This window comes from Gavia stellata, chromosome 10, assembly GCF_030936135.1.
Source record: "Gavia stellata isolate bGavSte3 chromosome 10, bGavSte3.hap2, whole genome shotgun sequence".
NCBI lineage: Eukaryota > Metazoa > Chordata > Aves > Gaviiformes > Gaviidae > Gavia > Gavia stellata.
Window position 1 is genome coordinate 19992315 of NC_082603.1, and position 14019 is coordinate 20006333.

At 47.1% G+C, this 14019-nt stretch overlaps 1 protein-coding gene across 1 annotated transcript in view; it reads left to right on the top strand.

The window, feature by feature from the left end:
- Positions 1 to 5872: 5872 nt before the first annotated feature.
- The window catches only part of DDAH1 (dimethylarginine dimethylaminohydrolase 1), a 57663-nt gene continuing 49516 nt past the window's right edge, over positions 5873 to 14019 (top strand). The window contains exon 1 of the mRNA XM_059822170.1: positions 5873 to 6178. Coding sequence (XP_059678153.1) covers positions 5873 to 6178 — 306 coding nt within the window. The remainder of the gene's footprint in view (positions 6179 to 14019) is intronic.

Below are 14019 nucleotides of genomic sequence, written 5' to 3' on the forward strand. Positions count from 1 at the left end.
AGCTGGCTCCTGGAGGGAATGGGAAATGCAGACTAAGAAAAGCAAGAAATGCTTCAGCCAAATGTAATTGCATCTTACTGCTGAGCTTGCAAGGGCTTTTGAGGCAATGAAAGAGGAGGACAGGCTGCCACACCTGCAGGGTGCTGCCAACTGGTCAGCTGGCTCCGTAGAAAAGGGAAATAAAGACTTAGGATAAACATTAAAAAGCAACTCAAGTTACATTGCAAAGGACTTGGGTCCTTCAGGAAATATTAACCTGCATCAATCAACATTTTTAAGTTTTTGCTTTTTTAGGGAATAAAGCTATAGTTTTGGTGGAAGACTTGAAGGGGAGAAAAAAAACCCAGCATGTGCATTATTCCTCTTGTATTGGTGCAGCCCAGTTTAGCAGCCATGATTTACCAAAGACTTTATCCCCCACTTCCCTCAGGCAGCCTTTTTGTGCTGCCCATGGGGGCACTGGCAGCACCTCACAGCAGCTGGTGTTGGATTCGTGAGACCCATTGAACTATAGCTGTGTAAGTGCAAGTGGCATGAGCCACCCACCCTCCCCCCCCGCCACTGCTGGAGATGGTGCTTTCTTGCCAAGCTGATAAAATAGCATACTGTATTAAAAATGCTGTCTGATAGCAGGAAAAGTCTTATTGTCGAATTTTCCCAGGGCAGCCACAACAAGAACAATTTACGAAGCACTTATCCTAGCCCTGTCTCCTCTTTCTCTCCTGGCTGACATAGTATTTCTGGCATATTTCTGGGAAGTATGTCCATCAGGGAAACAAATGGTGTCTTTCTATTCTTTTCTGTAAGAAAGATGTCAACTATTGTAATTCAGCATAAATTTCCATAGAGTACTAATCTCATTTTTTACTCACGGTCATCTGAACCTGTAATATCTAACCCATGCTTTTTTTTAAAATTCAACAAGTGACTTTTCCCCTGCAGAGAAAGAAGGGCAGAAGTGGATGTAAGGCATGGTGAAGGTGAGGAGATAGGAGCACAGGAGGTAAACAGTCAAAGTCCTGCAGCTCCCTCTGTAATGACGTTTGCTCAGCCAAGTGAATCCAAAAGTTGATCCTGGTTGTACTAGTGCAACCTATTGTAACAAAACATGTGGGAAGACTATAAATGTGAGGAATGCCCTGCGCCTCTGCATGTTGTCCAGGCTCCTTGGTGCCATGTGTCATGGAAACAATGCTGTCAAAGCTGACTTTTAAAGAATCACCCTTAGACAGCTTTGTCTCCCAACAAATGCGTAGCTGTCAGCTCATGGGAATTCCTCCTTCTCCAGAGGATGCAAAATGTCAGCTGAGAAAACGCCCCATTCATTATCCCATAGCAGACAAAACAAATTTTGTGTTTCCCCTGAACCAGCTATATATAGAATTAATCAGACCCTGGTAAGACTCTGTGAGATAGCTCGGGTTCAACTCAGGCAAGGGATGATGCTGCTCCCCAAAATGATTTCTCTACAGGCTGGCAGATGCACTGTTGATTTATGCCATCCAGAAGAGGTTGGTCTCCTCTTCCAGGAGTGATCTGTTACATGAAGAATAGATGGCAAGCTAAATCTGTTCAGCATTTGGAAAATGCAAAAACACTCAGGATCTTGTCCATGCAGTGGGGTGAAGTTTAGTGAAGTGACTTGTTGCCTAATGTCTTTAGCTCCTCTAAATGAGGAGCCCAGGCACTTACTTATTTAGTAAAAATACTGCTTCACTGAATCACTGTGGTTTTTTGTATCACAGTACTAGAGCAGAAATTGAAAACTTCTGTCAACTACCTGGGTGAAAACCCCTTTGAGTTGCCTTTGGTGTGTCTAAAGCATGATTAAAGTAACATTTTTCTCTTCTATGGCTGTGAGTAAGACCTGATCCTATACCTTTACTAAGAGAATGACCCATTGATCGTAATGGGAGCTTTTCCTGCTGACCAGTGTTTGCCTCTATTAATAAATAAAGGTATTTGGCTGTGCAGTAGTTGCATGGTTTTCTATTGAGCTAAAGAAATCACTTAAATCTGTATTACTTTTAAAAAGTGAAATTCAGTGTCTCTCCATCTTTCTGGTACAGATTCCCATTGCCACAGCGGGATGTGCTGGTTACTGAATAGCTCAGTTGCCGTCTTGTCCTGGCTTTTCACCATCTCAAGTTTCAAGTAGCGATTCGTCAATACTGTGAGAGATGTCCATTAAGGCTTTAGAGCCAGTGGTGGTGTTCCAGCATCTGCAAGCGATGGTAAGTGCGTTGAAACTTTGCGGCCGTCTAGCGTGCGGGAGCAATCATCCCATGTGGTATGTATTTGTATTTGGCGGTGATTCAAATTCTCCTTTGTCATGGTCACACAAACGGTTCAACAGCACTGACCAGCCATGACCTTCAGTCACCTAGTGGTGCACATAAATGTTGCCCATTTGTTATTGGGGACATCAGACTCTTCATTACATAGCTGTTTTCAATAAAATTATCAATCATTTTCCGTGTAAAAATGAGAATAGAATCATAGGACTGGAAGGGACCACCTCTCATCCATCCTTCTTCCCCAGCTCTGGCTTTCTGCTCCTGGCAGATATTTCTTTAACTTCTTCTTAAAAACACCTGGTATACAGGCTGCACATTCTTCCCAAGCAATCTTTTTCTCTGCTCCTTATTGGTAGAAAGTTTTCTGTACTTTTTCTTGCAATAATTTAAGGCTGTTGCTTGCCTTCTCTCTTGTGGAAATTATTCTCTTCATCTTTGTGGCAGCTTTTTACACGGCTGCAGACTGTTCTCAAGTCACGGCTGTAAAAAAAATTTTAAAATCTTATTGATATGCTGCTAGTGATTTTGTCAAATGGATGAAATTTCACTCTGCTTATTGATGACGTTTCTGTCATAAGTTTTAAACCATATCTCCTTTTCCAATATCTATTCCTTTCTCCTGAAAGTGAATGTGCTATTCACATATGCTTCCTCAAGTACATTTTGCAAAGCAATTTTCTTCTCACTGTCACTGCCAGCAGATGACTCTGTGTAGTGTCAGTCACAAAACACGTGGTTTTGCATCCTCTTCTGTATTTTCTGCATGAAGCGTTTTATCCTTTCTAAATACAGCTTTCTGTGACAGTGCTTAAGCAGTCTGCAGTCCATCTTCTGTTGCAAGCATGGTTTTCACCGTTCTGCATGAATTCCGTAGTGTGACACAGCTTTTTTTCTTTGCTGGGGGGCAGCTTTGCTCTTTTACATGGGTCGCTCCAGCAGGACAAAATTACAGGAAAATACTGGTTATAGAGCAAGGTAGACAATAAATACTATGTCCATGACTGTAACTGACCCAGTTTGTATTGCTGCATGTGATGAATTTTAACATAACTCCTGCAAGACTGTGTGACCACATTCTATTATGTAATATTAATTTGTGAGTAAACTAATATTTTGTTAATCTTATTATAAACATGCACAATTTTGCTCTGGCTGCATCTGTTCCTAGATTGTTAATGATGCCTTTCCATTCAACATAAATAATAGAACAATCACAATCAGCAAACAGATCTTCATTTGTATTTAAACTGCACTGTTTTATACATTTATGGAACTACAGAGTACTTTTTTTTTTTTACTATAGTCGTTACTTCTGTAACTTTGTCTAAATAGCTAACATTTTGTATTTCCAAAATACATTGTATTCGTAGCAGACCACTATCTCCTACCACTGCATCTCATAAACAGATCCTCCTTCCTCCAGCCTTGTCTCCCATAATGCGGAAAGGTATTGAGAAGCTGTCAGAAGTGATAGCTGGCCAGCTCCCAGGGAGCAGCTGTGGCCACCTGAGGTCAACCTGGGCTGGTGACAATGCCTGCGGGGCAAACCTCCCTGTCCTAGCATATCACGTGCATACAAGATGACTGTGTGGCATCACCTCATATCTCATATTCCTGTAATCTCAGTGAGATCTAAAAATTGTCATCACTTATAAATTCGTAAGGTATTTATGGATGTCAAAAAAATCTGTATTGACTAGAACTTTCCGATCCGTTGGCTGCAAGAACAACTGTTTTCAATACCTTTTCAGATAGGAGTCCTGGCAATTTTTTTAAATTACAGAAGGATAGTAGTACTTTTTCTTCTGGCTAAAAGTCACACTAACAAAGAGCAAACCAAAGCACGCCAATGGCCATATTCCAAATCTGTAATAAGTAAAAATAGGCTTTAACGACTGTGGAAGGATCACACATTATAGCAGATATGGTATAATGCCATTTGTAGTGGTTTCTCAAGAATGTGAAATGTCCTACGCGATAGCAGCCCTATTACCTGTCCATTTGTTTAAGGAGAATAATATTTGCACATTATTCAGTGAATTACAGTTATTCAAATAACTGCGCCTATGCACATTAAATAAAGGCAGCCTTTACAGGGTCTTTGGAGAACATGTGGAAAATGCAGATGAAAATCTAGTCAGCTGCCATTTTGGAAACACACTTTGATATTTCCTTAGTGCTATTCATTAACCATATTCACAAATGCTGAACGTGTGCCGATGCCTATGACAGCATGGCCAAGGCAGCTGCCCAGGTTTTGTCCGAGCGCGGAAGGGGGAACACGGAGCTGTGTGCTGGTGGGGTCACCTCTGTGACCAGAGGGACACTTGAAAGAGCCTTGCCGGTAAAAGAAGAGCTGGAAGGAAAATTCATATTCCTCCTCTCTTCCCATCTGCTCCGGTGAGGATAGACCTTAGAGGTACCTGGGAAGGCAGCAGCAGGACTAGCGCAACATGGTGCTGGTGCTGTGGATGTCGCCCATGGCACGAGGTCTGGCCCACAGCCTCATTCGCCTCCTGCCTGGAAGCCAGAGGTGTGTGCCAAAAAGGGCTGACCCTCATCCGGGATAACCTCAACTCAGGATAAAACCTGGGGAAAATGAAATGGGGGGGAGCAAGGGTTTCTTTTAGAGGAAAGGGTGGAAAATACTCATTGTTTCAGTCCCTGAGGCAGAGGTGGAGCAAAACGCTGGTGCCCCTTCTACCCCGCAGAGGTGGGAACTTCGATGGTGTGAAGGAGTGGAAGGTGGCGGACATGCTCCGACAGTGAGTCGCTCTGTAGAAAGCCGTGATGAGGGATTAGCAAGTGGCTGGGCTTACTTCCTTTGGATTCGTATTTGGAACTGCCTTTGTCATGGGATATTCTTCCTTTGGCCACATGGATAAACCGCCCGGCCTCTCGTTCCGCCAGCGGGGAAGCAGCGAGTGGCCGAGCAGCGGGTGGCCGCGGGGGGCACGCAGGCAGCCAGCCTGATGTGTCCTCGGGCAGGAGGGGTAAGCAGCCTTCCCCCCTGCCCACGCCCAGCCTGAATAAGCGTGGAAATGCGGGGAGACGCAGGTGTTTGAATTCTGTCAGCGTAGTTACGTGTTTATACGTAACTACATGGAATTACTCTGTGAAACCACACTGCCCCTCAAGCCACGTTGTGGTACCGGAGCCCCACGGCTGGTACGGGCCGCCCCAACGCCCTGCCCAGGGGCAAGGCCTGGGGCAAGCGCCGGGTCGCCCCTCGAAGGGTCGACGCCCCACCGCATCTCCCTCAGCGGCCCGCGCTGCCCCTGAGGGGATCGCCCGGGCCCCAGCGCTCGGCTCGGCCCCTCAGCGCTGAGTGGGTGGTGCCCCCGCTCCCGCCCGCCGCACAGGTAAGCGGCGCCCTGCGGGGGGCGGCCAATGGCGCGGCGCGGCCGCTGCCGCCAGCCAATGGAAGCGCGCTTGGCGGCGGCCCCATGGAAATGTGCCTGGTGGGGAGCCAATGGGGCGCGGCCGGGCCGCGGGCGGCGCTTTATCAGCTGCCAGGGCCGGCGGCGGCGGTCGCGGCCGCCCGTCCCTGCCTTGTCCGCGCCCCGCTGTGCAGCATGGCCGGGCTGGGCGGTGGCCCCGCCGCCTTCGGGCGCTGCACGCACGCCGTGGTGCGGGCGCTGCCTGAGTCGCTGTGCCGGCAGGCGCTGCGCAGCGCGGCGGGCCCCGAGGTGGACTTCGCCCGCGCGGAGCGGGAGCACCAGCTGTACGTGGGAGTGCTGCGGAGCAAGCTGGGGCTGCAGGTGATGGAGCTGCCGGCCGACGAGAGCCTCCCCGACTGCGTCTTCGTGGAGGACGCGGCCGTGGTCTACGAGGAGACGGCGCTCCTCACCCGCCCGGGCGCGCCCAGCCGCAGGAAGGAGGTGCGGTAGGGGCCGGGCCGGGGCCGGCTGGAGCGGTGTCCCCGCCGGGCAGGTGGGCTCGGGGCGGCCGCGCCGCCGGGCGTGTCCCCCGGCCAGCCCCGGCGGGCGTGGTGGGGGGCGGCGGCGGCAGCAGGGATTGCTCGCGGAGCGTAGCGGGCCCCGGGCAGCGGCTCTTGCCCGGCCTCCCGCTGCCGCCCCGGCGGCTCCGGCTGGCAGCCCCTGGTGCCGCGGAGCGCGGCTGCGCTGGGGGTTTATCGGAGAGCGGTGTTCTCCTGCTCCTGAAAACAAGGGGACGGCGTAAACTGTGACTATCCTTTCTGGGGAGCGCGGGGTCCCGCTCCGTGCGAACTTGCCCAGCTCGGTCCTGCGGGATGGATCGCCAGTCGGGTGTGCAGGTTTGCGTCCATGCTGCAGCCCTGCTTAGTCCAAACCCTGTTTTCGTTGCATGTTCAACTTGAGCTCTGTTTCAGGCAGCACATTACTGATACCTCCGGTAATTGTACCCACTGGCCTGTGCGCAAGAGCTGGTGTTGGTTTTGGTGCACTCAGTGTTAGCCTGAATGCCCTTGAACCTGATGTCACCTTCCATGTGCAGCCACTGGAGGCCCGGTGGGCTAGAGGTGTGTGGACGTACAGGAGACACAGGCCGTCTCGTTGGAGAGAGGTGTGAAGGATGTGCAGCTGCCGGAGCCTTACTTCAGATATTCTTGGGACTTTTTTTAACATGCCTAGCCCATTCATAAAGGAGTTCATTAGGCATTGCATGCATTGAAGTGCCATCCAGTTATCTCCTTCTCAGTGAGTTGTGAGTAGCAAATTAAACAAACCTTACCCCCTTTGAAGCTGCAACACTACTACACTGGCAACCTGCCTTCCTGTAAGCATGTTGTAACATAACCTTCTTCCCATCTCTGCCAGTTCCCATCTTCTCTGGTACCATAGCTCATCTTGTGACCCGCAAGCATGTCCTGCTGTGCCTGTGGGACAGGGCTGGGCCACTAGCTGTGGTATACCAGTAGCTGCTCTTGGCCATTGAGTGCAATGGATGAGTGTCTCCACTTGGTATTTTTGATATAGTGCCCTTCTTCTAGCAATAAAAAAGCTTACTTGAATTTTGTCCAACAGTGTAACAGTCTGAGATACTGCACAGATCTTGTACATGTGCAATTCCTTGTGCGTACCCATGTGTATTTATTCTTTGAAGCCCATCTGAATGCTCTTAAAGGTGACAGCATCAGAGTAAAGTGTGTTTGCCATATGCTGCTCTCAGAAGCAGCTGTTTCTCAGCCAGAGTCCAAGTGAGTTTTCAGTGGTCCTTCCCATGACGCACTGGTATGTAGCTATGTGACTCCCATTGCCATTTGCACAATTTTCCCCTGTGGGAGAAATATCTCAAAGTGCAAATTCAGTAACTGAGATTTCTCCCAAAGCAGAAATTGTGCAAATTCACAAGTGTGTGTATGTGGGGAATCAGGTCTGGCTCAGTATGGGTTTTTTCCATTTTGAGGTCTCAAACTGTGCCAACACACAGTGAATTACAAGAGACAAAATACAGCAGCAAAGCTGAATGTGAGAGTGGCTGTAACTATTTGCTGTCCCATTTGAGGTGCCATGAGGAAACTAAAAAGCATGAAATAAGGAAGCAAAGGCTGTGGGGTACCTTTTACTCTCTACAAAGAAGGTTACTTTTTCTTCCTCCCTTCAGTGTCTCTAGTTGTTCTGGCTCAGCAAAGGTAGTGGACAAAGAGACATAACCCAAGGTTGCAGGAGTAATGGAGGAGAGTTAGTGATGTGTGAGGCAGAGAGAAAGGGCTTGCTGGACCCTTGAGCAAAACAGTGTTGGATGTGAGCACCTGACAGCATTAGCCCTTTCCTGGGGTTAAAAATAGCAAATTAAGCACCAAATTATTTGATCCTGCCTGTTATAAGTATCAGTCAGGTAAAGCAAACCTTTCTTCTTTTAACAAAAACCCACAAGAAGTCATATTTACTTTTGTCATCTTAAATATGTTAAATTGTTTTAAACCATAATTAGATGTTATTTCCCAGCCCAGCATCCACAAAAATTAAAGAATTGTGCTGCAGGGTATGTATATAGTAACAATTTATGATTGAATTACACAGTTTATTGTCAGTTTGAAAGTAATACAAAATCTGTTCAGTTTATATTGTAGGGGTTTTTTGCTTGACCCATGCCTGCTGGCCCTGAGACCAGGTTTCTTACTGGTCAGCACTCCCTATTTTGCATGAAGGAGTAGTTCAGAAGTGATTGGAAGTAAAGCCTGAACATAGTAAACTTTTACTAGAAATAGCAGAACAGATTTTCTTCTTTCCTTGGGTGACTTGTCCAGGCAGAGTCATGAATCAAGAGAAGAGAAAAAGCTTTGAAGCATAATTTGAACCTTATTAGTTTTCTGGAATGACAGAGCAATCCCTGCCCTGAGTTTTCTGTGAAGTAAAAAAGAAAAAATAATTGAACAAACATCCTCTTAAAGCTATAACAATGCATGCCACTGCAGTGTAGTGCTTCTCTGAACATGTAGCTCTTAATTATTTACAAAAACTCTTCCTCCTGCGAACGTCATTACAGCAGTGCTTTGCAGAGAGGGGGAGAAGATGCTCGTTTCTGCGGGATGATGCCTGGCTGCTCTTGGTCCCTCTTGCATCTGAGGGGCCCCCAGGGCGGCCTCCCCTCCCTGGCATGGTGACTGTGAGTCAGTTGTGTTTATACCTAGTGGGTCTGCTTCGTCTGAGTGGTTAGTGAGCAGGATGTCATCTTGAAAGCTGTAAGATGGTCAAGGCTTTGGAAAGCAGAAATGTTATATGACTACTTTGCCCAGGGCTCTGCGTGCTGTGGTGGAGGGCTTGGCATGTGCCTTGGCATCCTGGCAAACATCTGTGATAACCTTGCTTTCATAAAGAGCCCCCCAATAAGCAGCAGTGTTTCTTGTAGCTTCCTGAGAGGGTGTTTCCTGTTGTAGCCAGAGCTGCTTCTGCTCTTGCTGCCTCCAGCCCTGATTCTGGAGGTTGCAGGTGCTCAGGCAATCCAGCTGTGGCCACCCTGAGCTGAGGGAGCCCAGCACCTGCTCCTGACCCTCCGGTTCATCCTGGTGGGTGGCTGTCGGCAGCCTCCCAATGTCTCTTCTGAGGTTTATATTCAGTCTCTGAATTCCCCATTGAGATAATTCCTGGATGCTGGTGGCAAGTGAAGTTGCTGTGGGGTCTGTCCTAGCATCTGTCCTGTTAATGTCTTTATTGGTGGCCTGGAGGAGATGGGGGGGCATCTGTATCGAGCTGTGAATGGCCCCAAACTGGGATGAGGTGGGGTGAGAGTCAATACCCATGAGGTCCGGGCTGCTGTTCAGAGAGACCTCGCCAGGCTGAGGGGAAGGGGCTGACCCACGGGGACCTTATGGAGTTGAACATGGACAAACGCGAAGTCCTGCCCGAGGGAAGGAAGGGTCCCTAGGTGGGACTGAGTGCGTGGGGACAGCTCTGCAGACAAACCCCTGGAGGGGTCTGGTGGGCATCGCAGTGGCCATGAGCCGGCAGTGTGTCCCTGCAGTAAAGAAGGCCAACAGGATTCTGGGCTGTGTTAACAAGAGCAGAACCAGTAGACTGACAGAGGTGGTTACCCTCTCTACTTGGCACTTGCAGACTGCATCTTACCGAGAACATGGAGCCAGGCTGTTCAGTTGTGTGGCAGGGAGGGCAAGAGGCAACAGGCATAGCTTAAAGCATGAGGTTTTAATGGGGTATAAGGAGAAGGCTTTTCAGTGGGGACAGCCAAGCAGTGGAACGAGGGCCTGGAGAAGCTGTGCAGTTGTCATCCTTGGAGGTTTTCAAGAGCCACCTGGATAAAGCTCTGATCAACCTGGTCTGTTCTCATAGCTGGCCTTGCCTTGAGTGGGAGGTTGGCCCAGAAACCTCCTGAGGTCCCTTCCAACCTGAATTATTCTGTGAGCATGAAACCTGTTGTACGTTAGGATACATGGAGTCAGGCATTTGTCAGTTGAAGTGCCATGAAATCTTCACTGTCGGGACAGCAGATAGTCATTAAATCTGGATGGCTTCTGGTCTGATGGATCTACTGCTAGAAAATCAGAAGGATGAAGCCCTGTGAAACCAGTTTCTTCATGCTGCCTCTGAAAGGCAGTACTCCTGCCTCAGCTGGCTTGGTCAGCCTGGTGTGAAAGTGAACCAAGGCTGTTGTAGGGCATTGTCACTCGTACAGTCAACTGGGTGACAAAGGGAAAGAGGGTGGATGCAGTCTATGTACAGCACCAGTTTCTCAAAGTGCAATCCCTTATTCTTTTTATGTAATGTAAGTGCAAACGCATGAATATTTTAGCAGTACAGTTGCTGTACGCTTGGCTTAACCCAGTTAATGTAAAGCCCAGCTCCTGAGCATGCACTCCTGACCTGAGCTTCCCTGTAAGGCAGGACTCAGCCAGGCTTGTCTTGCTGATTGCTTAACTGTTTAATGGACTTCTGTAGAGAGTGGGCAGGAGCAGTGGAGGAAGGAAGGGATGGGAGAAACAGGGTTGTAGGGTACCATTTCTGCAAAGAATTAATAGAGGGAGAGCTTGTGTCCAGGAGACCTGCCAAGAGGCATGTGGTAGGTCAGACTTTGAAGCCTCATCAGACCAATGAAAGCTGAAGGGCACAGGGGCTGCCAAGGTGCATCCCAAAGACAACAGCCTGGTTGAATATGCAGCTGGAGCCGTGCTGTTTCAGGTGCATTGTGCCTCCTGATAAACTGTCTACCAGATGTGTGAACTGAGCAGCACTGTCTCCATCTCCCCTGTTTCATGCTACTGAAAACCCATAATGCAATATTTAAGAACTGATGCAGCATGTTCTTTCACTGACTAGACTCCTTATTAAGAAGGCTTGTCATCAATTACTGTAACACTGTATGCAGCAGGCAAATTTCTGCAGTAGTTTAATAGCATTGGTTAAGCTTTCGGGCTTTATAGACACTATTGCTTACCCCTCCTGCACAATGGGATTCCTTACTGGTTGTCTGTCTGGAATAAAACAAAATAAAACCTAGGGTTATGTCTGTTCTTGCTCCAAGTTATTGTAGGGAGAAAAAAGAGTTGAATTAAATTTGGTCATGTTCAGTCAGTACTGGGAAAGAGCCCAGTATTTTTTTAGTAAAGTAGAAAAATTAGTCATGCATGTAACAATTTGTTTGCAAGGTCAGACTTACTTCAAGGCATTATGTTTCTGTGTTATCAACTTCTGAACTTATTTTAAAATTCATAGTTTCTGGCGAGTTTTGGATTTGGCAGAAAGGTAAAGGCTTTTGAACTAAGCCAGAGGTAGATAGCTAATGCGGCTAAGCTGGTGTTTTGTTTAGCTGTGTGCAGTCACCAGTGTGCTTGATGTTTAAGTTGAGTAACTCAAATGGAAATGTTGTGATCGCTGATCAGATTGCCAGTTCCAGCACCTTTTGTTCCAGCAGTATGTTCTCAGTTGTTTATTCCTCTAGTATAAACTCTTCAAGTCACCTTCTGAACACAACAGGGTTAGTGGCTGAGAAGAGCCCTCATCAGCACATTGCTCCTACTGCCTAAGTTGTTTGAATATGCTTGGGATAGCACAAAACAGCATTTCCACTATTTCTGTGCTTATGCACAGATGGAAACCCAAAAGCTCAGCAGAATGCACCCACAGTGACCTGGCCTCCTCTTAGCTGCTGCATAGGCAAGGGAGAATAGCTGGTGCTGGGAAAGCTTCAGGAGCTGCTGCAGAAGGGATCACTGTGGTTCATTCCTTGGTTGTGAAGAGGAAACTTCTACCCAAGAGTATTGTTATTCCCCACCCCCCCCAATACCCACTGGGGACAACTTGTGGGGCTGCATTCCTGTGGTGTAGGAGGATAGACAGTCCTTCAGCAGTGAGGACAGGGGATGAGCAGCAAAGGAGTATGCTTGTCAAATCCCATCCTCTCAACAAGCATTGAAGAAGCCTCTTAATTGCCTTTGAGCATCTCTGGGTGCCTCTTCCTGAATCTGCTTGCTGGGTGCCAGGCCTTTGTCCACAGCAGTGCTTCGGTAGAGCTTCCAGCTGTGCTGGGCCAGGTAACCTGCTCCTCAGTGCTGAGCACCCTCAGCTGCCACCGCCCTCCCACCCTGTACAGCTTCTGCAGGGCCGTACAGCCATATGTGAACTAGAGCTTGCACCCTGTGCTGGGCTGCAGTCCCAGATGCAGCTCACTGCTTGCAGGAATTATTCTTAGGCCAGTTGGCAGAGGTTTCTGAGACAACAGAAGGCAAAAAGAGTTTAGTAAGGTATGTATTGCATAGTCTCAGGTAATACTACATAGCTACTGCTAAATGCTAGACACTTCTTCCACTCCCTCTGTAGACCCAGACAGTTCTGTAGGATAATGATGTCTGTTGCAGAGTAATAGAAAAGCTTGGCTCAGGAGAAACAGATTCAAGGCTCTGCTAGCTCCTGAGCCTAATTAGGTTATGGGATTTTTATTTTATAGCACATACTAGTACAAAAGAACCTGTATTTGCTGACTAATCACTTAAACCAGCATCTCTCTGCACAATGGGCAAAGATCTGTTTCATTTCCATGTAGGATTAGTGCTTGCTGATCACTAGAGAGGCAAGAGATTAAACACTTTATTACTTAAAAGAATTCATAGTTCTTTAAACTGTCACAACAAAATGTGGAGGTCTTGTACGTTTGCACTGATGCCTTTGTGTGTCTTTACTGTGCTTTACCCTTGATGTTACAGACTAACTTTGGTGTTCTGCCTAGAACGCTTATGATAGAAAGCACAGAGGTTACCACTGTGTCATTGCTTAGCGCTTAAAACAGCAGGTGAGTAAATATGGGCAAAAGCTTTACATGAAGGTTGACAAAAACTAGGAATGGCACTAGGTACCTTTCCATTCTCTTGTCAGATGGTTTTTCTTGAATACCTTCCCCATTCTACACTGAGCAATATACATTCTCCTTTAGCCTATCCTTTTCACCATCTTCTCAGTCTAACCTCAAAATTAGAGTAAAAGTGTGTAAGATACTGTCAGTGTGTTACTTTCAACTTGAAAACAAGTCAAGAAATACTGGTCAGACGTCAGATAAGATGTATACCTGAGTTTTAACATGGTTCTTAGTTGTCTTTTGCAGAGCATATAATTGGCAGAACCAAATGCAATGATCTTCCACAAAGCATGTGTCACTTCGAGGTTTTCTCCAGGAGCAAACGGGTGATGCCCATCATGGGGTACAGAAGGCATCAGTGTTTCCTTTAATATGTTTCATTAGCTTTTATTTTCAGTGTTTTGGTAGTAGCATATAAATTAACTGAAAAGCACACAGTAGAGGAGAAGAGTTTCTTAAACAGTACTTTGTTCTTAAACAGTATTGAGAGGTTTAAAAAACAATTCTTCAGCCACTATCAGGTAGAGCTGTATCAGGAGTCTGTGTAATGGTAGTTATCAGTAGACACGAGAAGGGATGTTTTAGCCTCCTAAAGCAGACTATTTCAAAAGCAGTTTGATTTGTTTCTGTGGCTCTGCTGCTTCCATCTGCTTTGCAGTTTAAGTGCTGCCTCTTGGTTCAGGTAGGTGGTTCTTCAGTCTTAAAGTTCGTTGCTGATGTAGCTCTGACCCTACGTTAATAGGACTGACACTTTGGGCGAATTATCTATGCCAAAAACTGTATTTTTTCATTTTCAATTTTGCTTCTGTGATCACAGATTTAATGAAAATGTTAGGAAGTAGCTTCTAGTCAGATCAATATAAGTGGACTATATTCATTGTAATTGGTTTCTATCTATAGAACTGTAAAACAATCTTTAAGGACAGTCTAGGAG